The sequence below is a fragment of the Stigmatopora argus genome, chromosome 3, assembly GCF_051989625.1.
Source record: "Stigmatopora argus isolate UIUO_Sarg chromosome 3, RoL_Sarg_1.0, whole genome shotgun sequence".
NCBI lineage: Eukaryota > Metazoa > Chordata > Actinopteri > Syngnathiformes > Syngnathidae > Stigmatopora > Stigmatopora argus.
Genome location: NC_135389.1, coordinates 12,768,716 through 12,795,749, shown reverse-complemented (window position 1 = coordinate 12,795,749; position 27,034 = coordinate 12,768,716). Strand labels below are relative to the sequence as shown.

At 41.3% G+C, this 27,034-nt stretch overlaps 1 protein-coding gene and 1 long non-coding RNA gene across 2 annotated transcripts in view; one reads left to right on the top strand and one right to left on the bottom strand.

Annotated features, from left to right (window-relative positions):
* The window catches only part of reln (reelin), a 66,852-nt gene that overhangs the window by 23,713 nt on the left and 16,105 nt on the right, over positions 1 to 27,034 (top strand). The window contains exons 3-34 of the mRNA XM_077595892.1: positions 2,139 to 2,277; positions 7,837 to 7,907; positions 12,755 to 12,787; positions 12,876 to 12,954; positions 13,030 to 13,126; positions 13,199 to 13,250; positions 14,436 to 14,541; positions 14,638 to 14,878; positions 14,975 to 15,120; positions 16,677 to 16,828; positions 16,903 to 17,018; positions 17,503 to 17,711; positions 17,888 to 18,016; positions 18,086 to 18,195; positions 18,337 to 18,403; positions 18,623 to 18,856; positions 19,596 to 19,757; positions 20,413 to 20,649; positions 20,736 to 20,928; positions 21,434 to 21,546; positions 22,214 to 22,351; positions 22,429 to 22,615; positions 22,942 to 23,147; positions 23,225 to 23,396; positions 23,476 to 23,682; positions 23,777 to 24,012; positions 24,360 to 24,517; positions 24,601 to 24,808; positions 24,893 to 24,969; positions 25,195 to 25,353; positions 25,432 to 25,626; positions 26,753 to 27,026. Of these exons, the coding sequence (XP_077452018.1) occupies positions 2,139 to 2,277; positions 7,837 to 7,907; positions 12,755 to 12,787; positions 12,876 to 12,954; positions 13,030 to 13,126; positions 13,199 to 13,250; positions 14,436 to 14,541; positions 14,638 to 14,878; positions 14,975 to 15,120; positions 16,677 to 16,828; positions 16,903 to 17,018; positions 17,503 to 17,711; positions 17,888 to 18,016; positions 18,086 to 18,195; positions 18,337 to 18,403; positions 18,623 to 18,856; positions 19,596 to 19,757; positions 20,413 to 20,649; positions 20,736 to 20,928; positions 21,434 to 21,546; positions 22,214 to 22,351; positions 22,429 to 22,615; positions 22,942 to 23,147; positions 23,225 to 23,396; positions 23,476 to 23,682; positions 23,777 to 24,012; positions 24,360 to 24,517; positions 24,601 to 24,808; positions 24,893 to 24,969; positions 25,195 to 25,353; positions 25,432 to 25,626; positions 26,753 to 27,026 (4,903 nt within the window). The remainder of the gene's footprint in view (positions 1 to 2,138; positions 2,278 to 7,836; positions 7,908 to 12,754; positions 12,788 to 12,875; positions 12,955 to 13,029; positions 13,127 to 13,198; positions 13,251 to 14,435; positions 14,542 to 14,637; positions 14,879 to 14,974; positions 15,121 to 16,676; positions 16,829 to 16,902; positions 17,019 to 17,502; positions 17,712 to 17,887; positions 18,017 to 18,085; positions 18,196 to 18,336; positions 18,404 to 18,622; positions 18,857 to 19,595; positions 19,758 to 20,412; positions 20,650 to 20,735; positions 20,929 to 21,433; positions 21,547 to 22,213; positions 22,352 to 22,428; positions 22,616 to 22,941; positions 23,148 to 23,224; positions 23,397 to 23,475; positions 23,683 to 23,776; positions 24,013 to 24,359; positions 24,518 to 24,600; positions 24,809 to 24,892; positions 24,970 to 25,194; positions 25,354 to 25,431; positions 25,627 to 26,752; positions 27,027 to 27,034) is intronic.
* On the bottom strand, positions 8,767 to 10,373 carry LOC144071088 (uncharacterized). Its single transcript, XR_013299545.1, has 3 exons — positions 9,996 to 10,373; positions 9,594 to 9,674; positions 8,767 to 9,502 (listed from the first exon to the last, which is right to left on the bottom strand). It is a non-coding gene; the product is annotated as an uncharacterized LOC144071088 (long non-coding RNA).

Below are 27,034 nucleotides of genomic sequence, written 5' to 3'. Positions count from 1 at the left end.
AAGTGAGTGAGGGGAAAACAAGTCAGATGGAAATACTGTGTCACACAAGACAGATGTGCAGTAGCGGAAAGTGTTGCCATATTTAAATAAGTCTTCCCACTAATTAATGTGCCGACACCCAAAGGTGAACTGGAAAAGACGAAATTAATTCTTTGCATTTCTCTAAAAATAAACTGTTTTCTCTGTCTTTGGGGTGGATTAAGGCATGCTGTTGTGAAGTACATTTTTATGAAACCATCCTCCTTGGCCAGACGAACTGCGACAGTCAGCCCAATATATGTTTGAAGAGAAGGAAAATAGCATTAAACAAATTCAATTTAGATCCAGTTTTCAAAAACTTTTTAAAACTTGCAAAACATCTTCCAGTTTCCCTAAGGCTAGTGAAAAGTCTTCAGTGATGAGCAACTCTTGCATATGAGGGATCAAGTTATGCATTATTGAATAAGAAAGGAAGGAACATCATCTTTGTGTTAACAAAACATTTTAAAAAAACTATCCTGGATCCAGAATTTGGAATACTAAATATCTTCAGGAAAAAAAGGCGAAAGATTTAAGCATCAGTTGTTGAAATAGTTATCCAACTAGTGAATAGAAGAGTGAATGAAAAGCGGATGGTCACAGGGGCTTAACACTTTGTTACATATTTGCATTTCACAGAGATAAACGTACCTCTCTCCTTCCTTCTTTGTTCATCTGCCCGTTCAGAGTTGATTGTTGAACTAAAACATTTGCTGTTTGGATTTCATTGAATAATAGCGATCTTTTCTCCCACTCACTCCTCAACATGAAAGAAGACGAGTTTGGTTATTTGCATTTTATGCCTGTGTGTATTTTTCCAATGGGAATTGAATTTTTGTGAGCTGTCCTGGAGTGCATCAGCCTACCTTTTCATCTTTACCTCGCCTCTCTGCAGCCACTTAATTCCTATTTTTTTTCCCAGCATCACTTTCCCAAGTGTTTCCTCACCCCTGGTGTCTACTTACAGTATATTTGATCTATTTAAAAACATAGTTTGTTTGTGTGAAGCTATCCTACCATTCCCTATGTCACATATACTCACTTGGGTTGGAGGTGTACTGGAACTTAACCCCCTGAACTCATATTTATCATTCTGAAATCTTTTAAAATGATGCACCTATTGATTATGCCAGACCCTCCTAAAAATGTAAAGTTTGAGTTGGTGAATTTCTGAATCTGTGCTTACACATGGCTAGATGAGTTACGTATATTAGAACATTTATAATGTTGTCAACGTAGCGTTATTACATATGTAAACTGCAATGTTAACATTTATTACAGGCAGCAACGGCCAGAAGTATTTTCTGCAAGTCATTTGTTTTAGGTCTATCACACAATTTTGCATAATTAATTCAGGGGAACATTACAGCTTCAACATAATAAATCTTTTCTTGACAATGATTATGATCTCAGCGTTTTGAGTTATGGTACAACGCAATAGGCCTTCTTGCGTGTGCAGCTGTGACAGCACAAGTACATCTTTACATAATTGTAACACTTTTTTTTTTTAGGTGTGCACATTTTAAGTGTGCTTTAGGTGTGCACACTGGTCGGCAAAGGACGATTTAGTGTTGAATTTACAGGATTATCCCACAATTACCTTTGCCTATGAATTATTCAGTGGTGCAGTGTATTTACAGCATGGACCAGATGCCTCTATGCTGACACTAGAAAGCCATTTAGATTCAGTAAAATATTAAAGTACTCTGAATGTCTTCGTTGATGAATCAGCCAGTGTCACGCTTGTGTCTTCTGTGATTTGAAGATTATGTACGTGATGTAATTTCTCTGGTGCGAACATGGGCCTCATGAATAACAGCATGGTCATGTCAGGTATTGCAGAGTGGGAGACTTTTGTGACTGAATGGATGCAGAAAAGACAAAGAAAAGTACAAATGAAATATTTATGATCTGCAAGACTGACTAAAAAGGGATTCACACCACACATTGATAGATAAATGATGCCGACTACTTTTTGGGGAACGGCCAGCTTCAGTGCTATATAAATTCAAATGGTAAATAAATAATGGACTGATAATTGGAAACAAAGTAAGGCTTTTTCTATCTGATCCATTAAATCACTGATTAGTACCTCATTTTGTTTTGTCTGTTTCTTCCAGGTGTGATGCCAGATCGTCAGTTCAGTGGCACCCAGTTTGTCTGCAGCGTGGTCGCCTCCCATGTGAGCCACCAGCCCTCCACCAGTTTCAGCTTTGTCTGGATCGCTCCACCTCCTGGCACTGGCTGCGTCAACTTCTTGTAAGTCATTTTATGTACCATACTGTGTATGTGTTTTTTTTCAATGGAGGAAAGAGTTGTGTCAAATGAATGGTTAGGTTTGTTCAGACATGCATATACTCATCAGACAGAAGTGACTGTACTATTCATCACTTTGCGTGGCCTTGTTTTGACCTACTGGCTGCGAGAATACTTTATGAGCTCAAATGGAGCAAAGACTGGATGCTAAGCAGGCTATACAGTCACTTGGAGGGCAATGAACTAAAAATGAGTCTATGTGTAGTAGTGTAGTGGTATCTCTACATACAAATGCCTCTACTTATGAAATCTTCAGGTTACGGAAAGCCTCAATGGGACATTTTTGTTCCAAGACATGAAATAAATTGAAGCTATAAAACGGGAAAAGAAATCCACAAAATCAAATAAAGTTCCTGTACATATTCTGTATTTTATTTCAAAATTGTCCTGATAGAGTTGCTCTCCCATTGGTTATGTCCAAACACATCACAGGTCTCTTATTGGCTGTCTCCGAACTCAGACTGGCCTCAAAATCTTTATCGAGCTTGCTCTCAATTAAATCCACATGCCTTTTATTGGTTACATGTGATAAAAACCATGTGCTGGAGAAACCTGGTTTAAAAAAGGAGACAGGTCAAGTGGTAAGTGCAAAGAACATGATATATCAAGTAGCAAAAAAGGGAGCTACTCAATTACAGATGAACATAGGCATTATCCATGTGTAAATGTTTTTACGTCAGAATGGCTAAAAGCTATTTTTCTTTTTCCTAAGTAATTGTCCTCTTGGGGGGAAAAAAAGAAAAATCCGCCAATTGCAAATCAGTGTGTGACAAAAATGTCAACAAGATGAAGCATTTTGGCAGTAATGGCAAAAACCCCCAATGAATGCCAACTGACAGACCGAGACTTTTATGGTCCGACCAACATAAAAGGATTCAGCAGGGGAATTTGGTGAAGCGAAGCTGCTATTTAGACAATACTGACAAAGCCAAGCAAATTTACAGGATTTCGGTGTCTGCCAGCAACCTCATTTACTGTTGAACGTGTGTCAGTTTACAAACATGGTCCATTTTTGTGTTTGTGTGTATTGTTATTTAGAGCAACACGCACTGGACCATGTGACAACACGAGCCCCCCTTACTGAACTCATCCATGTCCGCCAGTCACATACAGTCATTACCAACAGCCACAAAAATTCCACTTTATGGCGCCCGCCTTCACCACTAAATGGTCCCCCACAATGATGTGTCGGCATCTGACCTTAGCGACAATGTTTCTAATACTGACAATCTTTTACTTAAAAAAAAAAATCATCCAGCAATGTGACACCCTTTCAAAATTTATGACAACTTTAATTTCATATTAATTTAACTTTTCAGTGGCAACAGAAAGATGCACCGCTTCCTGTGCTTGAACTACCTATAAAAATAGAGCCTAAAGTACGAAAAAAAAGCAAACTGGGGTGAGAATGAATTAAAAAAGGGGAGGGGGGTCCGCTGGGTATAACACAAATAACACTTGATCATGCCCTGCCCTTGCCTGTAGCGCTCAGGCTCTGATTGAGTGTCCATGGAGCGTCCGTGAGTGTTTGAATTAGAGCCACAGACACACGGTGTCCTTCAAAAGGCCAGAGCCGAGCATTAAAATGTGGCAGCAGAGCAGTTTTATGGCTGATATTGTGGGAAGGCTGGTGGCTGCACATCACCGAGTTGTGCATGATGGAGTGCACTGACGTGGACACCCAGAAGAACTCATTTTCTTTGTGGCTGTAAATTACCGAGGTGAGGTAAGGAGAGGCCTTGGAGTAGAGGTAGAAGATGAACAGTGGAATCCATCCACATATATACAGATCAATACACAACTTCAACAAGTCAAGTGGAACTTCCTAGTTTTTAAAGACGGATGCCAGCATTTTTGCTTTTCTTGTGTTTAGGGCAAGAACAATAAGAAATCCACTTAAGTTCGCTGAAAAGTGGTCGCCTCTTTTATACATTCATTGAAATAGAAGCGTGCACCCATTAAAACACAGCACTAACCCATATTTTATTCTTTGTCCTCTGGCGTGAGCGAACACTTCTTTCGATTGTATGAAATGTTTAGCTGAACACCACAAAGGTGAAAATGGTTCAAGGTTTCTTTTGACACACTCCGCTGTCTCCTCCTTTCTTTCCAGCTCGATTCCGCTTCACTTGCAGCCTGCAGGCAATTTCTATCGGGTCTCTATTTGTTCATACATGTCATTGACATACAATGCATGAAATGAGAATCAAATGATCAATTCATGTCTGTATTCCTTTGACCTTTCAATTTTTCTAATCAATTCTATATGATGACCCACCGCTACCAGCCTGACAGGAGTAATGATAGACAGCTTCCAATTCCAGTCTGAGGTCAGAGTTCAGGCGGCAAACTGGGAGATGACCTATCACACACCTAATTGCTCCATTTATCATTGATTTCCCATGTATTCCAATCAATAACTCGGACTATATTGAAATTAAATCAGTGGTTAATGAGCTCCCCTCTTTATTAAAACTCCACTGAAATGAATAAGATTGTGGTATAGGATAGATACACAGTATCATATTTAGTTTTTTTTGTGATTAAAATTGTATTGTACATTCTATCGAACATAGACAAATTACACTTTTAAAAAAAGACTTTTAGAAGATTCTTTTAATGCTTTACTCTTACCTGTCTGTAATATTGTGGCCTTTTACCCATCGGGATAAATTCAAACGAGAATTTAGGTCTGTGGTATATGATACAGACGTCTCTATGTTTTGTGCAACAATATAGGGACATTTTGTATTGAATTATGACTTCAGGGAATTTCCTAAGGGATCTATCCACAAGCCCACTAATTGCACATCTACACACATCGATCCAAACTTATTTTTATTGCTGTTTTATTCTGTGATCAATATCGGAGCCAAACGCTGTTGTCTTATTCACTCCAACATCACACTATCTCACCAGGGTGTCACATGCCCACCTGCTGGGAACTATGAATTCCAAATGAAATGGAGCGTGGAAATGGGGAATAAGAACACCACGTCATTTTAGATGCAAGAAAGTAATATACTATTCCACATGGGAAACAACTCATTTCTTCCTGAGATTTGTGTAAAATGACGCACTCTGAGATGTGTTTGAGTTCATGCATAATGTTGCCTTGTTCGCAGAGACAAGATCAATGGCATATGTGATGCTCTGCTGTGGTTGACTCTTTGACAAATCTTATTTCTTTTCCCTACTTGTCCTAATTTGACCTTCAAGTTTGTAATATTTTACTCCCACATTTCCCCAACCCAGACCGTTATTACTCAGGCGATTACTCTATATGACCCATGTTAACAAGTAAGTAATGCGCCAAATTGCTCCCATAGCTCTTCTCTGTTGAGCTACATTCCATTTACATCTGCTACAGGAGACCTTCTCAATTAATTTTGTGGCATTAGAAAAAGGGGGAAGTGGGGGGGGGCTCCCCTTTTTCTCTTGAACCATCTCAAGAATGTTTCACCATCGTGATGGTGATGAAATTATATGTAACACATCACACTTTAGTGACCTATGTGGTACCTCTTGAATATAAAACATGACCTTGTTTGCAAAGACATTGGTGTCATTCCATATAAAAAAAATTGAGTTCTTCAGAAAATATTAAAAATGGTATGCTCTCGGCTGTTTCAATTCAAGTTTTTTTTCTTTTAACCAAGAATGGGGTTTATTGTTTAAATGATTAAATATTGGGAGATGGATAGAGGGACAACAAATGAATCAGGATTTGCTTTGCTCAGTGTTTCACGAGAAAAGGTTCATTTTTATTTTAATGCAGAACATGTATGTTTTTCTATATAGTATGTAGATATATACTACATGCGAGGCTTGAGTGTAATTTGTCTGTAGTAGGCAAAGCTCCTGGCTAGTGTGTGTTGGGTGTGTAGGGGGCGGGTGGCTGACAAAGTGGCTCCTGGGGGATGCTTATGGCCGACAGCAACATGTAATCTAACATGGACGACATGCTTCGTAATTACCCACTCCAAGCCCTTTTGGGAGCTCTGTGAGTGACAGGCTGTCCATCTGTATCCATGTTAAAGCGCATACATGCCTCGGAGTCTGTGTGTATGCATGTCTGTTAATTCCAAGCTTTTATGTGCGATAAAAATATTTGCCATCTAAACCTTGATCTGCTTCTCTTCATGTACATATTCCACATTTTGTCACCATTCTGTCTTCATTTTTTCCCTCTAAGAATCTCCTTTAGTCTAATGAGAAAGGATAAAATGACACTTATTTTCACAAGATGAATGAGCCCCTGGTTAAGGATGAAGAGGAAACATTTAGGCCCCTAATTGCTTTTTTCTTCGTAGCAAAAGTCCAATTAACATTTAAATGTTCAACAAATGTTTTGTGCATGTATGTGGGGGTGAGTGTGTGTGTAATGAGGACCCCTCACACCCACCACACACACCCCGACGCATTGGAGTGTGACAGCAGGGCAGACGGTAGTGTCACACTGCAACAATCAGGCACACACACTTGACGACTAATGCGCTCCCTGTAAGTATCACTTTAATGAAACACATACTGTTAATTCAGGACTACATTCTAATTAATATTAATTGGACAAATATGACTGGATGAGGTAAAATTCATTTTGTTCACTCAATGAATGAAAAGCGAGATACACAAAAGGCTATTGGTAAAATGAATGATTATTTTCCATAGACTGAAGGGCACTATTTCTACAAAGGTTACAACTCATTTATTTTTGTTCAAATGATCCTACAGCTAACTCGTGCTTTCATTTTTAGTGAACCTGCGTTGAGTAAATATTTAAGAGGCTTGTTTCTACATTGCGACCCACTGTTAGAGATGCATAATCTTTTATTTATAGATACCAAACTCAAATTAGTTCTCAACCAATTCTGAAATATGACTATAATTAAACATGTTTTTCTCCCTTAAGCTCTGCACCCGCAGAGGAGCCATTACTAAATAATGAGGGTTGTTTTCATTATTCATGAGTAGAGACGACCGTAGCTTACAAAAGGTCTGCATGATGGGGCAGGTGCACATGTTGCAAAATTCCATACAGAATCATAAGAGGACTGTGAAATATGAGCAGTTACTCCTTTTAGCCCAAAATAGAAAAATAGTAGAGCTGCACTGAATATTTGGTGGCACTGTGTAACACAAATAGTTCAAATTATAGTACAAGTGGCAAACCATTAACAGATTGTTTGTAATATTGACATATTAAACTGACTGTTTACTCTTTAATAGGTCATATTAAACGTTTAATTTTGTGTTACAAATTGATGAAATGTCATTACCAAATAAATGCTCAGATAATCCTGTTTTGTAATTGAAAACATTGAGATATTTATTTTTCTGATTTCTAAATTCATCATTCAACAATTTAGCAATGGGATACCTCACCCCACCAAAATATTGAAACAATCTCATCATTAAGGATCATGTCAATTTTGCCTTGCCACAAGAACAAATATATATTTTTCATTTAATCAGTACATGTGCTTTTTATCATTTTTTCAGAGCGACAGCCACATACCGAGGACAGATCCTTTTCAAAGATGCTCTGGCCCAGCAATTATGTGAACAGGGTGGTAAGTATAAGTACACACACACACACACACACACACACACACACACACACACACACACACACACACACACACACACACACACACACACACACACACAAACACACACACACAAACACACACACACACACACACACACACACACACACACACACACACACACACACACACACACACACACACACACACACAAATGAAGACACAGTTGCATAACTTAGGAAGGAAAGTAGAAAGACTTTTGGGGGTTGAGACCAAGAGCAATCTTGAAAGTTGCAACCCTCATTGTTTGTGTATATAGAAACTTTTCTTCAATCCACCGGCATTGCAATTACGTCTGAAGTCGTAAACGCTTAGAGGCCTTATATTGCCAGCTTAATTTCATCTTACACTCCAGTCAGCTTTTTAACCCTCTCCTTTGCTCTTTCTCGCTGTCAAAGATTTATACTTTATGGCACACGGCGCTTAAATCCACTCTCTGTGACAGCCTTAAGTAGCTTTTTCCAGACAGCGCAGTTCGACGCCGCACGCCGAATCAGTCTAATCGCTTGTTTACAGCAAAGAAGCCCCTTGTTTACTTGTGAACTCCTCCCAACACTTGGAATTTTACTTATAAATGAAGATAAGCGAGCAGTTCTTTTTCTCTTTGTGCCCTTTGATGGCAGTCAACAAGTGATTATATTCTCCGAATGGTGTCTGTTGATGCACTTAATTTTATGTTATCTCTCCCGTCTTCTAGCCTCAAATTATTTCATCTTAAAATTAATACAATTTGTTGTTCCACTGAAATTGTCTTGGAAAAATATGTTTATAACCCTAAAGATCATAAAGTGCTTGATACAACAGACAAACATTTTCATTGTTGTGTCTCAGGATACAGGTTTTATTGAAAATTGTTTTCTTTGACTTGAGGGTAAACATTTGGAATACAAGCACTGAATGCTGTTCATAAACTTAAACTCACATTCCTAAATGCAGCAACTTTACATATATAATGTAATTAGAGAAAAATTCTCACAAAGTCAGTTTAGATCCGGTGTTGGTAATTTCGCCTTGTGTGCGATGCGGTCCATTTAAATAATGGTACTATTTCAGACAAGGTGGCCAATCAGACCGCTTCCTCCCATTCCCTTCAAATGTGTTGCGCTTCGAGACATTTTCGCCCATCGCAACTGGTGTGAAGAGGGTAAAGCGGTCGCGCCTGTGGTGCCAGCAGGCCGTCCATCAGTTCAGCCTCCTGACAGCATTCTGCTGGCATTCTCGGGTACTCATTTCCAGCAGAAAAATAAATCTGCTCTTTATGAGCCCGGACCAGTACACTGCAACCCAGATGGATGATTACAGGGACTTATAACTCAGAGAGGCCACTGCTACCCCTAGGGACGATTGATCACGGTGCAAAAGAGGAGTGATTGAGGACCTCCTCATCTCTCTCGCCGCCTCACTCATACACACACCTGGCTGTTAGAGCTGTTCATCTTCAATAAAGCTGAAATGAACATTGTTCACGATTTTAGTTTGGAATCCCGAAAAATGAAAGACCAATAACCAAATTGTAAATTTGCTTCTTCCTGAGATTGCTTGAGGCCAACAACCTCGATCTAAAAGATGGCGATATAACAAAGTCAAAATTAATGCCATAAAATATATATTATTTTGAAACTTGCGGTTAAAAGAACTTTTCAAACTTACCCGTAAAGATGTTTAATTTTTACACAGCAAAGAATACTTGGTACGAGAGTTGTGCCTGTGGTTGGTTGAGGTAATTTCCTTCTATACAAAGGGAAAATTAATGAATGAATATTAAAATTAGTGCATTACTTTGTGTTTTTTGGGGTCTACCTGATGCCTGTAGGCACTATGTTGATATATATGTGCTATACAGCAAAAAAATGAAAAATGGAAAGAAAAGCATCCACATATCTGCAGTTAAGAACTCTACTGCAGCTCTGCTTGTTTCCTTTAAATGCACCAGCGCAATGATTGCTAAGTGTAGTTTGCAAACAGCCAATCGTATTGCATGCACACTCCAAGAGTAGCTCATTCTCAGAAAAGCAAGTTTATGCGCTATGTGACACTGTGACTATTTTATACCTCGGTATAGTCCATCAGCAGATGCCTAATTGGACATCCAGCACCGTCAATGGCACTTAAAACATGATCATTCCCTGCCAGCCCTTCTGCTTGAAAAGTGATGGATGTCTATTGTCATTCTGGCAGCGCTTGAAAACTCTCCTCTTGAAAAAAATATTAAAGATAAGACAGGAAATTATTAGTGGCTTCTCCACTCACCTGCAGTCTATGCTTACTTACTATAATGACGCCAAACCGCAAAGAAAGGCCACTTGACCCAATGCCGCTTTGAGTGGCTGCAAGCCGACCCAGTAATTCATTAAAGCTAACACAACAGCATCCTGAGTCCAGGGAAGAATGTAATTGCGAGCGCCAGTCAGCGCGACTTCAAACGCGGCTCGCCTCGCTGAGAATGTGAATCAGACGGAGTTAAAAAGGAGGGTGAGGAGGACGGATGGCATTTACTGAGTGGGGAGAAAAACCCAAGAGAGCGGAGATTAGAGAGTGGAGAGGAGGAGATTTAACATGACTTTTGCACATGTGTGTCTAAGTCTTCCCAAGTTTACACTTCTTACATTCACTCAACCAGAAGAAGGCCCATAGACACTGTTCTGCTTTTATTTGCTCCACAACTTTACTCATCCATTTTTTCTGTTTGTGTGATTGTGAATTGGTGGCAGGGATTGTGTGCACACATGTTCCATTATAAGCCCAGCTCAGAAGATACAGGCATTAGCCAAGATGAGCTGCTAATAGAAGAGTCTGTAATTGAAGTCTTTAAGGAAGTGAGAGGGGATTAATCCCAGTGAAATGAGCAGCAATGTCTGGTCTGGAAGCCATGGGGTTGAAGTGGCTCTGTGTGATAGGATGGCGAGGGAGAGCTTGATGAAGCATGGAAAGGAAAGCTGTAAATGAGTCAGTTTTGCCGAAGAAAGGAAGGATTACTCGCTCCCCTCAAAAACAAGTAAAGACAAATATCTGAGCTTTACTTCTGTAATTTAGAAGCCAGCAGAATGTCAACTAAAATGCTGCCTTACAGGATTTTGAGCAGATGGATTGTTAGGAATGTCTCTTTGAATGTAAACTGCCGACACAACTATGTATCCCCTCTCCTAACACTTGAGGAAGGACATAAATAAGATGCTCAAGGAATGCACAGTTTGGGAGTCCCACTAGCCTTTTTGAGGGTGTTTGGAATTTGCAGGATTAAAAGCGGGGAGGCCTTTGATCTGCTTTTAATGGGCTTGGTCGTGGAGAGTTCACTGCCACCGTCAAGCGGAAAGAACAGCAAAGAACCCCCAGATCAGCACCCACTCAACGTCTCTGTACCACATCATAGCGCCACTGCGCAATTTGTGAATCTTTGTATACTATGATTTGCATTAGGGAAATTATATGCGCTGACTTAATAGTAAAGGAAAGCGTGCTATTTGAGAAAGTTGTCTCCCCTACTTTATTCCATTATGAACAGTTTGAACTTAGAGAGGTACTTAACTTTAGTTCCTTTGGTTCTAATGGTTTATCAGATGGCTGGACTCATCCTGGATTGAAAAAAATGGAAGCAGATTATAGATGGCTTTATACCAAAATCGAGCAAAGACGTTCTGAGGGATTTGAACGTGGCTTTGTTTCATCGAGCCCAAAGGCATCATCATATTTCACTATTTCAGATATCTTTCTTTACTGGGAGGTCAACCTTTCCCAGTCAAGTGCCGTCAATGGCAGACAATTATATCAATGAGAGCCCTAGCTAGGGTTAAACCACAATGCACACACTGAACCCTCTAACAACAGACTCCATATTTCCAAACTTTTTTAAAAATAAACTAATTTGATTCATTAAGCCCTAACTCTTTTCCGCTTATCCTTGGTGAGAGGGACACCTTCGAGTTTGGCCCGGGCCACAGATTTCAGCATAAGAGCACAAGGTTGCCTCTGGAGAGGACGGCGGTTAATTGGCAGTGAACTTTTAATCACGGCTGCCCAGTCCGTCGTGACTGAAAGGAATTAGCAACGGCAGCCAGAAGGCCGCAGCTGCGGCCGGCCGGTACAACGCCAAAGTTTGTTCGGCGACTCCGTGATTTAAGACCGGGCCTACAAATATGTATGCAATTTGTGACTGCTTGTATACACAGAGCATGTTTTTCTGTTCGCCGGATTGCGCAACATCAAGTACTTCGAGGGTTATCGTAGAGTCGCGTTGAGCAATATACAGTACATTTATTATATCTCGCTGACGGAAACTTTGGTTTGGTTCATACCTGTTATCTGTTTGTATTTTTGCCAACATGGAAGATCAATGGAAGAATCTTTCTTCAATTTTGATAAAGTTAGGCTTACAATATGTCACTTGAATTGCATTTTTGAATCATGTTGTTAAAAGGGATTGGCGATACAGAGTATAAATTCCCTTCAGATGAAATATGCTAATTGAGAAACTAATGTAATTTAAAAAAAATAAATAAATAAACAAACAAAACTTTGCTCCAAATCACAGTGATAATGTAAACCCAGACACATACGCACTGATACATGATAATAGGTACTTATTTGGATAAAATACTTTATTATCAACATTGATAAACTTTCTATTCCCTTGTTGGGAAAAAACTAAACAATTTCTTGCTTCATTGAATTGTTGATTTTATAAAATTCCAAATGTAATTTCCCAGGTATAAAGTTTCAAGAGAAACTTAACACACACTAGTCATAAATCACTTTTAGTCAGGGACTAATTGATCTTTTTTACTCCTGATAGTGACTGTTTCTTTCTGTTTCAGCTCCAACGGAGTCCCCACTGAGACCAAGTCTATGTGAGTCTCTTCTTCACTTTTCCTGTCTTTAAGGAAATTATGAAATGCAAATAGTGTCTAACTTGAAGTCAATGGTATGCATGTGTAGTGGAAGTCCACGCGAACCATGCTGTCCTGCGTGACGACTTTGATTCCAATTTGGAAGGGGAGCTGGATTCAACAATCTGGTATATCTCGGATCATTTTCCCATGGTGTGAGTCACTCTCTTCATCACATTTGTGTTGTTACGATTCCTGCTTAGGTCTGAGTGCACAAACTGTGAGCTAGGTGAGCAGTGTGGGGTTCTCATGCATGGCAGAGCAATCACATTCTGTGAGTCCCGTGGAGAGCGAGAGCTGGTAAGATCTTGATGCTTCTAATTTGACAGCAACACTTTAATGTCCTGAAATCCCGTTTTCTCCGTCCTACAGACCACTGTCCCTCTTAATACCAGCACAGCTTCTGTCCTTCAGTTTGCCCTGGGTAAGTCTTTCTTTGGGTCTGATCAAAATCACTTTTCTACTGCTGATGGCCATACATTTTGTATTGAACAAGCGTGCGCATGAGGTACATAAAATTTGTCCAAACATCGAAGAGACTGCTTGCGTCAATCTGCAGTCTGGACAATGAGTACTCGTGTATCTCTGGGAAACGGACATATTTTATGGTCACACCACTCCGCCTTTGTGTACACAAAACAGTTCACGTCTGAGGCTCTTATCAATCTTTTACTCGAAGCACCCAGAAGGCCAAGGCAGAGTTTTTAGAGATGTTCTATTTTTCATGGCCATTATATGCATCTGGAGGTTCTCATGGGAAGGTACAACTGAACACATCATTCCCTTTTTCCTTTCCTCTTTCACTATTGTTTTAAGCATGACTGTTTTGTCGTACATGTGTGTTTATACAGTTGAAGCTGTGTGGTTAAGTGAAGGCTGCTTCATGTAGGGACCAGTGGAGTACTTATGGTCATTGCCAAAACATAGATGTTGCACACCATCAGCGGGAGTAAACAGTTGGGGATGCAGTTGCTGGCATCCTCCATTAGCGACCTTTGAACCCGCCATATCCCATAGCACACACAAACATGTCACAAATGCACAGTCGTCTCATGTTGCGGTTTTCAAGAACAATGGTGGCATATTTGTGTTTTGAAGAATTTCTGTTTTGCCAACAATGAAAAATAGTTAACAGAATGTTGCCCATTTACCAATTTGCATAATTGACAATTCAACATATTATGACAAAGATTGACACACTTTGATCATTAAATTACTCTGACATTTACCTAGAACCACTTCTCATAAAACCTTTTTTTTTAAATCCTGAAAATGCATTGGAAACATCAGAAAGGGATGTGAAATTAACAGCAAGTGGCCGGCAATTGCTTCAAAATAAACATGAAGTGACCTGGAATGTCAGAAAATTTTATGAAAAGTCAACAAAAATCAACAGAAAGCAGCAGGGTATTGCCCCAAATCAAGTGGAAGTGATCCAAGTTCAATAGGGAGTGACCCACAAATTGCCCCATATCCATAGCAAGCGTACTGAAATTCACAGGAGTACACATTTAAAGTTAAAGTTTCAATAAAATAAAGAAATTAAAAAAAAAAATCATTTTCTATATTCAGTCACCATTGACTTCTTTTCATGATTTGTGTTGCTCAGGTTCAGGCTCCTGTCGCTTCAGTTACTCAGACCCCAGAATTATAGTTTCGTACAGCCTCAACGGAAACACCAACGCCTCTGACTGGATCACATTGGAGAAGATCAGGTTCCTTACCTTTTTTTCAATACCTTTTGTGTACTGGATTTGCAAATATTTCTCCCAAGCTGAAATGATTAAATCATATAAACTGTGTCTTTTTAGAGCTCCTACCAACAGCAGCACCTTCGTCCACCTTCTTCCAATGCCACAGAGGTCCAGGGCCGAGAATGTCCACCTACGGTGGTCTCAGGAAGCTCCTCAAGACCCGGAAGGCTACGAGTCCTGCTGGGGGCTGGACAATGTGCTGCTTGTCAATGCTGCTCATCAAGTTCCCCTCATGGAGGACAATCTGGACCCCCCAGACACTGCCAATTGGCTCTTTTTCCCCGGTGCTACTGTTAAAGTATGCTTACATAAATGAAGTCCCCAGACCTCACAAATCATAGGTTTGAAATGCATGAAGGCTATTATCATCTTACGCAACTAACTGTTTTTACAGCACGCTTGCCAGTCAGAGGGGAATTCTCTGTATTTTCATGGCGGTGAGGCAGTGGGGCACAGTTTCGCTTCCAGCAGAGATATCGACCTACATCGAGAAGAGGGAAGAAGCTACTGGGAAGAGGATTTTGAGAGCCCACCCTTAAAGTAAGTCAAGATGATGGTCATACACAACACCACTTTCAACTGACTGATATTTTAAAAGAAATCAACTTGCTGGCTTTTTTAAAACAAGTTTGTCCTCACTCCAATGGTCTCAAATTTCAAGGAGTAAAGACTGCGCTGAAAAAAAGAGTATGCATACTATGCATTTTTCCTAATCAAAATGGAAAAAAGATCATATATAGAAACCCAGATTCCTCATATAACAATTTGGCTTGTAGTAAGGAAAAGTGTGCAAATAACACCCAACCAGCTCAAGCAGGAAGAATTTGGAAAGGAAAAAAATGCCCTGCCATCGTTTTAAGTGATGAGGCCACATTCCATACTAATGTCTAAGAAAGGGGTGGCCAAGTCCGGTCCTCGAGAGCCCCTATCCAGTTTGTTTTCCATATCTTTCTCCTCTACAACACCTGAATCAAATGATCAACTCATCAGCAAGCTGTCCAGAAGCTTCATACCGATCCCGATTATTTGATTCAGGTGTGTTGGTGGAGGGAGACATGGGAAACAGACTGTATAGGGGCTCCCGAGGACCGGACTTGAGCACCCCTGCGCTGATATATATATTTTTTTCTTTAAAAATGGACATCTATGTACCGGCTTCAATGACTTTAAATAAGTGAATTATGAGCTCATTCCTGTGACACTTATAATGATCAGAGCTATTTTTACCAGATAAACCTCCAGGAAGCTTTAAAAGTAATCCTGAGGACCTTAGATCACTGCAGAAGCATCATTCGTGCCCTCCAGGTTTTATCCCAACTTAGATTTTTTTTTGTGATAAAAGAACAAGGCACACAAAGCTGTACTTAACTTCTGACAGCTATGTGTTTGATTAACCAATCTGCTTGAAGTGAGATGAGTCTTAAATTAGAGCCACTTACACGAAGTCCAATCGGCACTGATGATAAGTAAGCAAAGATGCCTTTCTCACGTGCACCTGTCATGTGATGTGACGTGCAGGTATTTGTCGTGCCTCTGACTGTTTCACAGACAGCAATCCATCTGTTCACAGTGAGAAACACCTACCAGCATAGAGCCAAAGTATTGGCGGTGGCCCATGTCTAATAGCTGAGAGTAAAAAATAGCCATGTGTGTTACTCCCACACACCAATCCACTACCTGTGCATTTTTTCCATCAGAATGAGGCAAGCATGACACTCGTGTGGCTTTCACCACCTTGATTCGCAGCGAGTCTGTCATAGTTGTCTGCTGTCATGGGCTCACACAGTCAGAATTGTGCTAATGATACCCACCACTGCCATTTTTTACCCCAACACGATGGCCCTGAGAAACACAAACAAGCACCAAACTGCTTGGGATTATTTTACATTCCCATAACGAAACAGAAGGGATAAGGAGACCCAGGAGAGGGTTGACACACTGAGTTAACTTCTGTCCATAATAATGAGCATCATCTCTCGAGTGTTGCACAAACATGTCTGCGTGTAGCGCTTCACATCCAGGACAAACAAAGCTTCCGAGGCTTTCCTGGTCTCTAACTTAACTGACAAAACTAACCATTTGTTTGCTTTCCTCAGTTGGGAAATTCAAGGAGCTGTCTATGGGACCCAGTGTGGTGAGATCGAGGCGGGCTCGGCGCTGGTGTTTGAGATGGACGGACGAAGGAGAGTCTGTACGCCGTATATTGACACCACTTCATACGGGAACCTCCGCTTCCACTTTTCTATGGGTACACAGCAATCGGCTATCTATCATTTGATCTTGGCTTTAACCCCATTGCTGAAGAGTGTGTTCTTTCTGCAGGTGGTGGTGAATGTGATCCTGGAGAGTCACATGATCACAATGTGATTCTGTTCGGAAGGTCAGAAGGCAAAAGGGAACGGGTCATCCTGGACACCCTTCCATATTCTTCCTATAGAGTGAGATGCAGCCATAAATTAGATCCACCTCTACTGTTCCCTCTACGTAGGAGAGGATTTTACAAGAGTTTGAATTTGTTCCCCTAAGCTTTGAGTTCAACACTTGTACAGTAAAAAGTTTGGATCTGGCAAAAAGTATTTATACATTCCTAAATCCTTGGAGACTAAATATGCAAACAGAATCCCCAGGGCTACCATTTTTATTATTATTAATATATTCATTAACTCTTTGATCATCCATTTAAGAATGTTTTTTTAAACATAAAAACATTTAACTTAAACATGTTTCTGTTAAAATCAAAAAAAATCTTTACTCCATTCACATAACATTGACAAATATGGTACCACTGACGTAGAAACCAATTGACTAATGGGTATAGACTTGTGCAATGGCCGGTTATTCATTTAAAAGTATCTCTTGAATGGATTTGAGCCAATTGAGAGAGAGTGGGTGACCATCCTCTACTGTCAATCTTCCTCCTAGACACCTGCAGTGGTTTCAGTGGCACTTCCTTCTGAGCTCCAAACACCAGCTTCTCAGATCTGCTTGGAACAGATCTCACACGGGGGTGCCAACCGCCACGTGTGGGCTATGGACTTCATGCAGCTGCTGCCTGTGCTGCCTGGCACGCACACGCATGTTGTGCAGTTCTCCATCAACCTCGGCTGCGGCTCCTATCAGCCTGCTAACAGGTGGGTTACATTAAAAAACAGGGTAGAACAGTGGTATGTTAAACATTTTTTTTCTTGCACAATTGAAAAAGTATCAACGCGATAACTGTTCTTGAAAAATTGCGGTGTAAACACCTCCTGTGGAGTATATTAGTATGAGGTACCTGTTTTAAAATTAATATTTTTTTTTTCCCCAGCGTGAGTCTGGAATTTTCCACCAATCACGGTCGTTCTTGGTCTCTTCTCCACACTGAGTGTCTGCCAGAGCTTTGCGCGGGACCTCACCTTCCGCACAGTACCATCTATTCTTCTGACAACTACAGCGGGTAGGACACACAGGGCTGACTGCATGTACACGATGTCGATGCGTGATGCATTGTGTTGCATTTCTGTAGATGGACTAGGATCTCTATTCCTTTGCCCAATTCCGCCCTGACTGAGACCACACGCTTTCGCTGGAAACAGTCTGGCACCGGATTGGGCAACATGTGGGCCATTGACAATGGTCAGTATCATTTAATTTACTGTTCCACCTTCTTTAGCTTTAAAAAAAGGCCATATAATAAGCTTTTCTGTACAGACTCATTTATGTAGTCAAACCCAAATGATTGTAGTGCAACATGATTTAATTTTCATTTGTGCTCAGTGTATATTGGTCCAGCCTGTCTCCGCTTCTGCTCTGGAAGAGGACATTGTTCCCGCACAGGCTGCAAGTAAGTCTTGTTTAGATACCATATATGATGCAAAAGTATCATCCTCTCTCTATTTTTTAACATGTCCTTGTTAAGGTGACACTGATAATGAGAATCGCAGTGTCTTTACAGAATGAACAGTTATAATGTGCCACATGGGAGTTTGATGTAATCCCACTGTGGTTGTTCAAGGGATTGTCTTTGATTAGTCTTCATAGTTTTGTAATCGTTGATTCTCAGATGTGACCCCGGCTTCAGCGGTCCAGCCTGTGAGCTGGCCTCCCAGACATTCCCTGCCTTCCTGTCCGAGGGTTTCTCCAGCCCGCGACTTTCCTCCTACCATAGCTTCTCCTCTCTTCGTGGAGCAGAAGTCAGTTTTGGCTGTGGGGTTCTAGCAAGTGGAAAGGCGCTGGTCTTCAACAGGGACAGCAGGAGGCACTTGGTCACAGCACCTCTGGACAGTTCTCAGGCCAGGTAATTGAAGTGGTCACAATGTTATCCCATTTGATTTTTTAGGTCTCTTCACCTGCGATTGATCCTAGAGATCTTTTAGTTGTTCAGAATCCACTCTCCTTTGAATCACTCTTTCTTTTATATCATCTTTCATCCTCAGTGGATGGTGGGGAGAAAAATTGTGCCTACAGTTGAAAAAGCTGTAAAAGGAAAGGAAGGCAGAAAACATTTGAAGTTAGAGATACTATGTTAGATTAATCGTTGTTGCTGGCCTCTGTGTGCCAGCTGATGGCTGTTTATAATGTCATTTTGGTGAATTATCAAGTCTGCAACTTCCTAAAAAGGATGAATGGTTCTGATAATGAAAGTCCAGATCAAGGACAGGGAGTGTTGGCTTCAGACAGAAGATTGGATGTTATCATAAATATTGGCAACAGGAATGGCAAGATAATTATCTCTACTCAAATAGGAATCTGAGCCTCACATAAATATACACACAAAGCATACACACCATGGAAATTTGCTCACTTCACACACTTGCTTTTGCCCTCGCTCTTTTAATTTGGCCCTCATTTATCTAATCATCTCATCCATCATGTCAATGCTCCGCAAAGCCTCTAACTTTGTTTATGCAAGCCTCCTCCTTTCTGCGCAAATTTGATCACTTTTTTCCCCTTCCTTTAATCAACTTGACTTTCGCTCTAGCTATGTTATATTTTAGACTGCAGTGCAGAGCTTATTTTTTCTTTCGTACGTACAGATACCTCCAGTTTACCCTCCGACTGGGCAGCCGAAGTACCCTCAGCTCCTGCCCTGCTCCGGATGAGGCAGGAGAGGGTGTCCTGTTGCACTATTCCACAGACAATGGCATAACCTGGACTCTGTTGCAGCATTACGCATACCAGGGATTCCATGAGCCAAGGTTTGTGTGTGTTTAAAATTCCAGGGGGATGCCAAGAATTTATTAGCATTCATACCCGTAGAAAGTTGTAGCTTGTGCCGAATGGGTGGGCTACTGGGACCCATTGAGACAATAATGCCATCTTTGTTTACAATGAAGACTAAGTGGGGCCCAAAAAACAGCCAGACGGGGATGTCTGAAGATGTCCGACTTTAGTAGGTAGTTAAAGTAAATGGAACAAAACCAGGCACTGGCATGTATCCTGCAGATTGGCTGGTTTTAATGACTTTTCAAAGATGTTTGCCTGTCTCGTCTTCTTTGGCCATTTTTCTATATATGATGATTTTTGAAGGACTAAAAAAATCGCTTTCAGTTTTGGAAAGCCTGTCCAAATCAATAAGGATGGCTAAAAACCTACTTTTCCAATTTCACCCCCAAGCGTCTTGTTTTGGTGGAATGGCTCACATGTGACAATAAAAAGTAGCAGGAGGGAATACAATTATTTAATATCTTAAATATATATCGCTCAGTTTACATTTACTGGAGACAGTAACAAAATAAAAGATGAAGAAAAGTGGTTAATATGTGGTCTGTTGTGAAACACCAGTTTTTGCATATTGAGATCACATAACAAAAAAACATTTTGAATCACAATATTTTTCACTCTCCTGACTAGAATCGTGTCTGTGGAGCTCCCGACTGGTGCACGAAAGTTCGGTGCACAATTCCGCTGGTGGCAGCCATACCATTCAGGACGTGGTCATGACGTTTGGGCCCTGGATGAAATCAGCATGACCTCTGTGCTTTTCAACACCATAAGTCTTGACTTCAGCAATGTATTGGATGTCACGCAGAGTCTCGGTTTTTACCTTGGTCATGTCCAGCCCTACTGTCGGCATGACTGGACCCTCAGGTTGGCAAAGAAGCTTTATAAGGAGTCAGCCAATAAACACCATGATTCTCATCGCATGTTTTTTTTTAAATCATCTTGGCTTCTAGTTTCTCCGGTGAGCCCAGCCCTGGTTCCAGTATTCGATACGTGGAGACGCAATCAATGCAGATTGGAGCTTCCTACAGTCTCCAGTTCTCACTGGTTATGGGCTGTGGTCGTGAATCATCCGCTCACATTGACACTCAAGTCCGTCTGGAGTTCTCCACCAATCATGGCCTTACTTGGCATCTGGTCAAAGAGGTAAGTGAAAAGAGGCATGTCTAATAAGATAAAAAGATGCTCTCCCAAAAATGTGACTGATACTCCGGTGCAACTTGTACTATATAGTTTTTTCTTCTTTATTGTGTACTTTTGTCTGGGGAAAACTTATAGTCCAAAAATATGGTGGATGGATGGATTTAGCTTGAGAGATATCTTAGAGGAGCATGGAACGATGTCATGGATTTACATTTATCAGTCTAGGATTCTGTATGAAGGCCCCTCAATATTAAGCAATAAGATGCTTAAAATGCAGTCCTTTGATTAACAGAAATTATCACAGTGATTTTTAATCCATCTCCTCTAGGCAAATGCAAAGACTGTAATCTTTAATGAGGGTTATCTTCTCACTTATGAGCAGTGATTTTTTTCTTTTTTTGTGATTGCAATTTGTTTCCTGATGTGCACGAATTCACAAAATAGTTGATTCTGCCGGTGAAAGAAAAGGTATGGCAACTTTTCTCAACTTTGTCCTTCTTCCATTTAGGCTTGCCTGCCTGGCATGCCAAGCTGCTCAGAGTTTACCGCTCCCAGTGTGTACCACCCATCGGAGTTTACAAACTGGAGACGCATCACTCTGTCTCTCCCTCAAAAGACATGGTAACACACCAGTTAAAGTAGAAGAAATGCTCAATTGTAAATCATATATATTTTGGACAAACCATTTAGTTGTCTAATTTACTTTCTTTTTAACTTATTCTACAATAAAATAGTTTACCTGTGATAAAGTACCAAAACTTATTATTTGTTTAAAGAATTATCAACATGACACAAGACTCTCTTTTTGACCGTGTATGCGACTTGTCGTCCACAATTGCTGAAGTGCCATTACTCTCATGGTTGACATGGCCAAACCCTTTGGTATTATGAACCTATCATGTCCCCAGAGATATGATGATTGCATGTGCCATCAGCCATAAGTTGAACATACACCAGTGCACATCAAACACATCAATTATTTTGACCTTCAATTCTTTATTACTTTAGATAAGCATGCACTTATCTTCTGCCGTGTGGTGAAAGGTCACGGGGTCAAGGCTGTAATTGGAAATATAGCAGTGGTGGCCAGAAGGGGGTCTGAGGTGATTTTATTACTGCTTGTCACAGCTGTGCAGCTGCAAATACAAGCACAAACACTCTGCGTATGCTTTACTATCAACTCATGTTCTGCTTTAAATATATTAAATTCAATGAGAAGCTGTAGATTTGATAATATGATGTACTTGCCTGTCTATCAGGTGTTAAGTAAAAAATGTCTGTGTTTCAGGTCCAGTGCTACACGCTTTCGTTGGATCCAGAACTACTACGGCGAGCAAGATGAATGGGCCCTGGATGACATTTATATCGGCCAGCAATGTCCCAACATGTGCCACGGACACGGTTGGTGTGACCATGGACACTGCAGGTCAGCCTTTAAGGTCACAACATTCGGAAAAATTGGATTTTTGAAATGTGAGAACCCTGAAATCTCTTCTGTGGCAGGTGTGATGATGGCTTCTCTGGTACAGACTGCTTGCCCTCCTCGCCGCTGTCATCGAGTGTCCTCTCAGACTTTGAGTCCCAGGATGCACTGCAAGCCACTTGGCAAGAAGCCATTGGTGGCGAGGTGGTCAACCCTGATGTTGGTTGCGGGGTGGTGTCATCTGGTTCATCCCTGTACTTCAGCAAGGTAGAGGAATTAGTTTTAAGCATGATGTGAAGATTGGAGTCATTTTGTTTTTACATTTATAACCGTATTTCGAAACATACACGTATATACCTATTAAATAGTTCAATTCAAATATTACATGTTTATCCTTAAATAATAAATTAATATAAATTACATTCAGTATAAGTATAGAAATATTGTTTGAAGCTTAAAGGGAAAGCATGGTGCTATTATTTTCAGCACTAGGCACTTCACAAACAACACGCCATGGACAATAATACCTGAACCCAAACAGTTGTGGTGTCACAAAGAATCATCCTCTCAGCTGAATTCACGTATCTTGCCAGGCTGGCCTGCGGCAGCTTGTAAGTTTGGACCTGGACACAGAATGGGCGGAGTTCGTCCAATTCTACCTGCGTGTCGGTGGAGACTGGGTAGATTGTAACCAGGCGGACAGCAGAGAGGAGGGAGTGCTGCTGCAGTACAGCAACGACGGAGGCATCACCTGGGGCCTCATTGCCGAGATGTACTTCACTGACTTCACCAAGCCTCGGTGAGTCCGCTAGCGCTAATGGCAACAATGAGTGAGTCCTCCTTTCAAATAGATCATTTCAATAATTTCTTCACCAGTTTTGTCCACTATGAGCTTCCTTTGGCCTCAAAGACACCCTGCACTCGATTTCGCTGGTGGCAACCTCTTCACTCTGGAGGAGGTTATGACCAATGGGCAATCGATGATGTCATCATTCTATCTGAGCGGGAGAAGCACATCATCCCCATGGCGAGCCCTACTCTTCCACAGGTTTGCCTTTTCGAAATGTGAAACACATTCAAGTGCTGTCAATACACAATGACGCCAATGGCTAAAAACCATCCATCAGAACTTCTATGAGAAGCCAGCTTTTGACTACCCACTAAACCAGATGAGCGTGTGGCTGATGCTGGGCAACGAAGGCATGGAGAGGGACAGCAACGACAGCTTCTGTGCTCCCACCGCATCTTCTATGGTGTTTGGGCGCTCTGATGGGGACAGGGTGGCGGTCACCAGGGACCTCGCCCTTCGCCCAGGCTACACTCTCCAGTTTAAGGTGAAAAGCCTGGAAAGTCAACACGCCCACAGTCCTACAGGATGTGCATTTTCTTTGAAATCTGTTGAAATCATTTCTTTTTCTTCTCTACTAGTTAAACATAGGCTGTGAGTCAGAGTTTAGTGCATCTGCACCAGTACTGCTGCAGTACTCCCACGATGCTGGTCGTACTTGGGCCTTGGTGAAAGAGGGTTGCTACCCCGGGTCTCCGGGAGCTGGGAACTGTGAAGGCAGTAACCGGGAGCTCAGGGAGCCCACCGTCTACAACACTGGAGATTATGAAGAGTGGACCAGGGTCACTGTGCTAATTCCACGCAATGTTGCAGCCAGGTATCAGAGAATATGTTAATTGATTGATTTAACAGATTTTTTTAACAGAATAGAAGACCCTTTTCAAACTAAATTATACACATCAAAGAATTGTAATTATTATCCATAGTTCAGTTTACAAGAAGGGAGAAAGGGAAAAGATAGATACTTGTTTTATTCTGCTTCAAACCTTTTCCAGTAAAAAAAGATTGTGTCTAGCCCTGTCAATGGCAGACAAAGAGTTAAAGTTGGCTCTGCTGGGCCTACCAAATATTCAGGGGGTCAAAATACAGTTTAAAATGTATATGTACTACTAAACAAAAGGTTCCTGTCGTTGATCTCATTTCCTATTTGATCCATTTCCCCAGTAAAACCCGCTTCCGCTGGTTCCAGGAGAGCAGCATTTACCGAGATGCTCCAGCTTTTGCCCTGGATGGAGTTTACATCTCTGAGCCTTGTCCCAATCATTGTGGCGGCCATGGTGATTGTATTTCTGGAGTCTGCTTCTGTGACATGGGGTACACAGGTAAAGTAGCTGATAACCATTTTGAAAGATGTTTTAAATGGTAAATAATAAACCTTATTGGATTCTTCTTTTTTTCCTCTCAGTTGAGCAGGATAGTTGTGTCCCATCTGTAGCCACTCCTACTGAACTGGCTGAGGGCTTTGAGGGCAAGTTAAGTCCACTTTGGCAGAGCATAAGTGGAGGCCAAATAGGAGGTGGTTGCGGAATAATAAGTGAGGGAAAGGCGCTTTATTTCAGTAGCCCCGGAAGAAGGGAGGCTCGTACGGTGCCGCTCGACACTACCAAGACTCGGTGAGTGAATTCAACTTTTTTTGGGGTATTTGCGAGTCAACTAAATTCAATACCATCTTCAAATCTTCTCTCATTAATGCACAGGTTGGTGCAATTCTACATTCGAATAGGTAGTAAAAGTTTGGGACCCACTTGCACCAGGCCTCGCTCACGCAATGAAGGTAACATTGGTATAAATTTTAGTACTCTACTCTAGAAGCCTCTAATTTATTGATTATTTATTTATTATTTATTTGTCTGTTTGTTTGTTACTGTATTTTTGAACTTCGTGGTGAAGCTTTAAATCTCATTATACTTGTAAAATGACAATAAAAGCATTCAATTCACTTCAATGACTTTTCCGTTATTGATCAAATGAAATAAAAAGGACCCATGTTTGTCTTCAGGTGTCCTTATACAGTTTTCCACCAACAATGGTGTCGAGTGGCAATTCTTGCGAGAGCTGGACTTCAGCGCCTTTTTGGAGCCCCAAGTGGTGACTGTTGAATTGCCACCTCATGCCAAATCACCATACACTGTGTTTCGGTGGTGGCAGCCTCAACAAGGTTGGTGCACAGATTGCGGTAATGGGCCCACTCAAATGATTCTTTTTCCTGATTTATTGTGTTGTCGTTGTTTTCCAGGGAAGCACTCAGCTCAGTGGGCTCTGGATGATGTCCTAATTGGTCTGAACGACAGCTCCAGGACTGGTTTCCACGACAAGTTTGACGGCACTACACCTCTGAGACATAACTGGTACCGCATTCAGGGAGGGGAGGTGACTGTGGACTGTTTGTCCCTAGACACAGCTCTGACCTTCAACTCTGAAGCCATCGATAGTGAGTCAAACACACCCAATTTTCACACTGGCATAAAGAAGACATTGCAATTACATTTTCTATTCATACAGCAGAGAGAGAGAGAGAGAATAGCAGTAAAATGGCTTCAGAGCAACATAACTCACAACAGACTGAAACTAAATCACCCATTTACTCTGGCACCATAAATGGCCCATTATGAATGAGGGCAAACTTGATTGAAAATCCTGCCAGTTTTTTTTTTCATTTTTTATGAGAGCAGCAAGCTGTGAGTGCATTTATGTTCTGTAAATAAGGCTTTTAGGCAGGCTTATTCTTTGAGAGTGCACAGCAGGAGTTTTTGAAAACAAAGCTATAGACACAAAGAGCATGCAAACTCGCCAGATGCAATTAAACAAGTTAACTCATTCACTTCCATTGACAGCGATAGATGTCCAATTAGTGCTGGGAGATATGGGAAAATCTATAGCGTGATTTGGTCCATTTTATATCCGAATAAGAGCATGCGACGATTTACTATATTTGTGATGTATGGGGCGGCCCAGCGGATGAGTGGTTAACGCGTTGGCCTCACAGCTCTGGAGTCCTGGGTTCAAATCCAAGTCGGTCCACCTGTGTGGGGTTTGCATGTTCTCCCTGGGCCTGCGTGGGTTTGCTCCGAGTACTCCGGTTTCCTCCCACATTCCAAAAAAAAGATTCAAGGTAGTCTGATTGGACACTCTAAATTGCCCCTAGGTATGGGTGTTAGTGTTCATGGTTATCCGTCTCCTCGTGCCCTGCGATCAGATGGCCACTCATTCAGGGTGTCCTCCGCCTCTGGCCTGGAGTCACCTGGGATTGGCTCCAGAACCCCCTGTGACCTTAATGAGGATAAAGCACTTCAGAAAATAAATGAATGAATGAATGTAATTTATGGATTGGAAAATGTTCTAAACTTGTTGGCTGCCATTGAGGATGATAGACAGTCATTTTTAATGCTCCATTTATTTATTTTTTTGCGCTGTTTGGTGATTTATCTACCACCACAACTTTACATTTTGACTGGGATCCCATTGGTGAAATTCGTATTACCTAACCCTTTTCTCCCTCAGTTCCGTCCACTGTCTGCAGAAAAATATTTGCAAAATGACATTTTATTGCATTGTAGAGAAGCCAAGGTATGCCGAGAGCTGGGACTTTGAGGTGTCGGGTTCATCCTTCCTGCAGTTTGAGTTGAGTATGGGCTGCAGCAAGTCTACTTCCTTTTCCCATGGCGTGCGTCTGGAATACTCCACGGACTGTGGACGCCACTGGTCCCTCATCACCCCGGAGTGTGTCCCCCCTGCTATCGGTTGCGCTGCTTATACGCAGAGCTCCGTCTATACATCCACGCAGTATAAACGCTGGCGGAGGATCACTGTGTACTTGCCAAGTGCTGCAAAGTATGCAC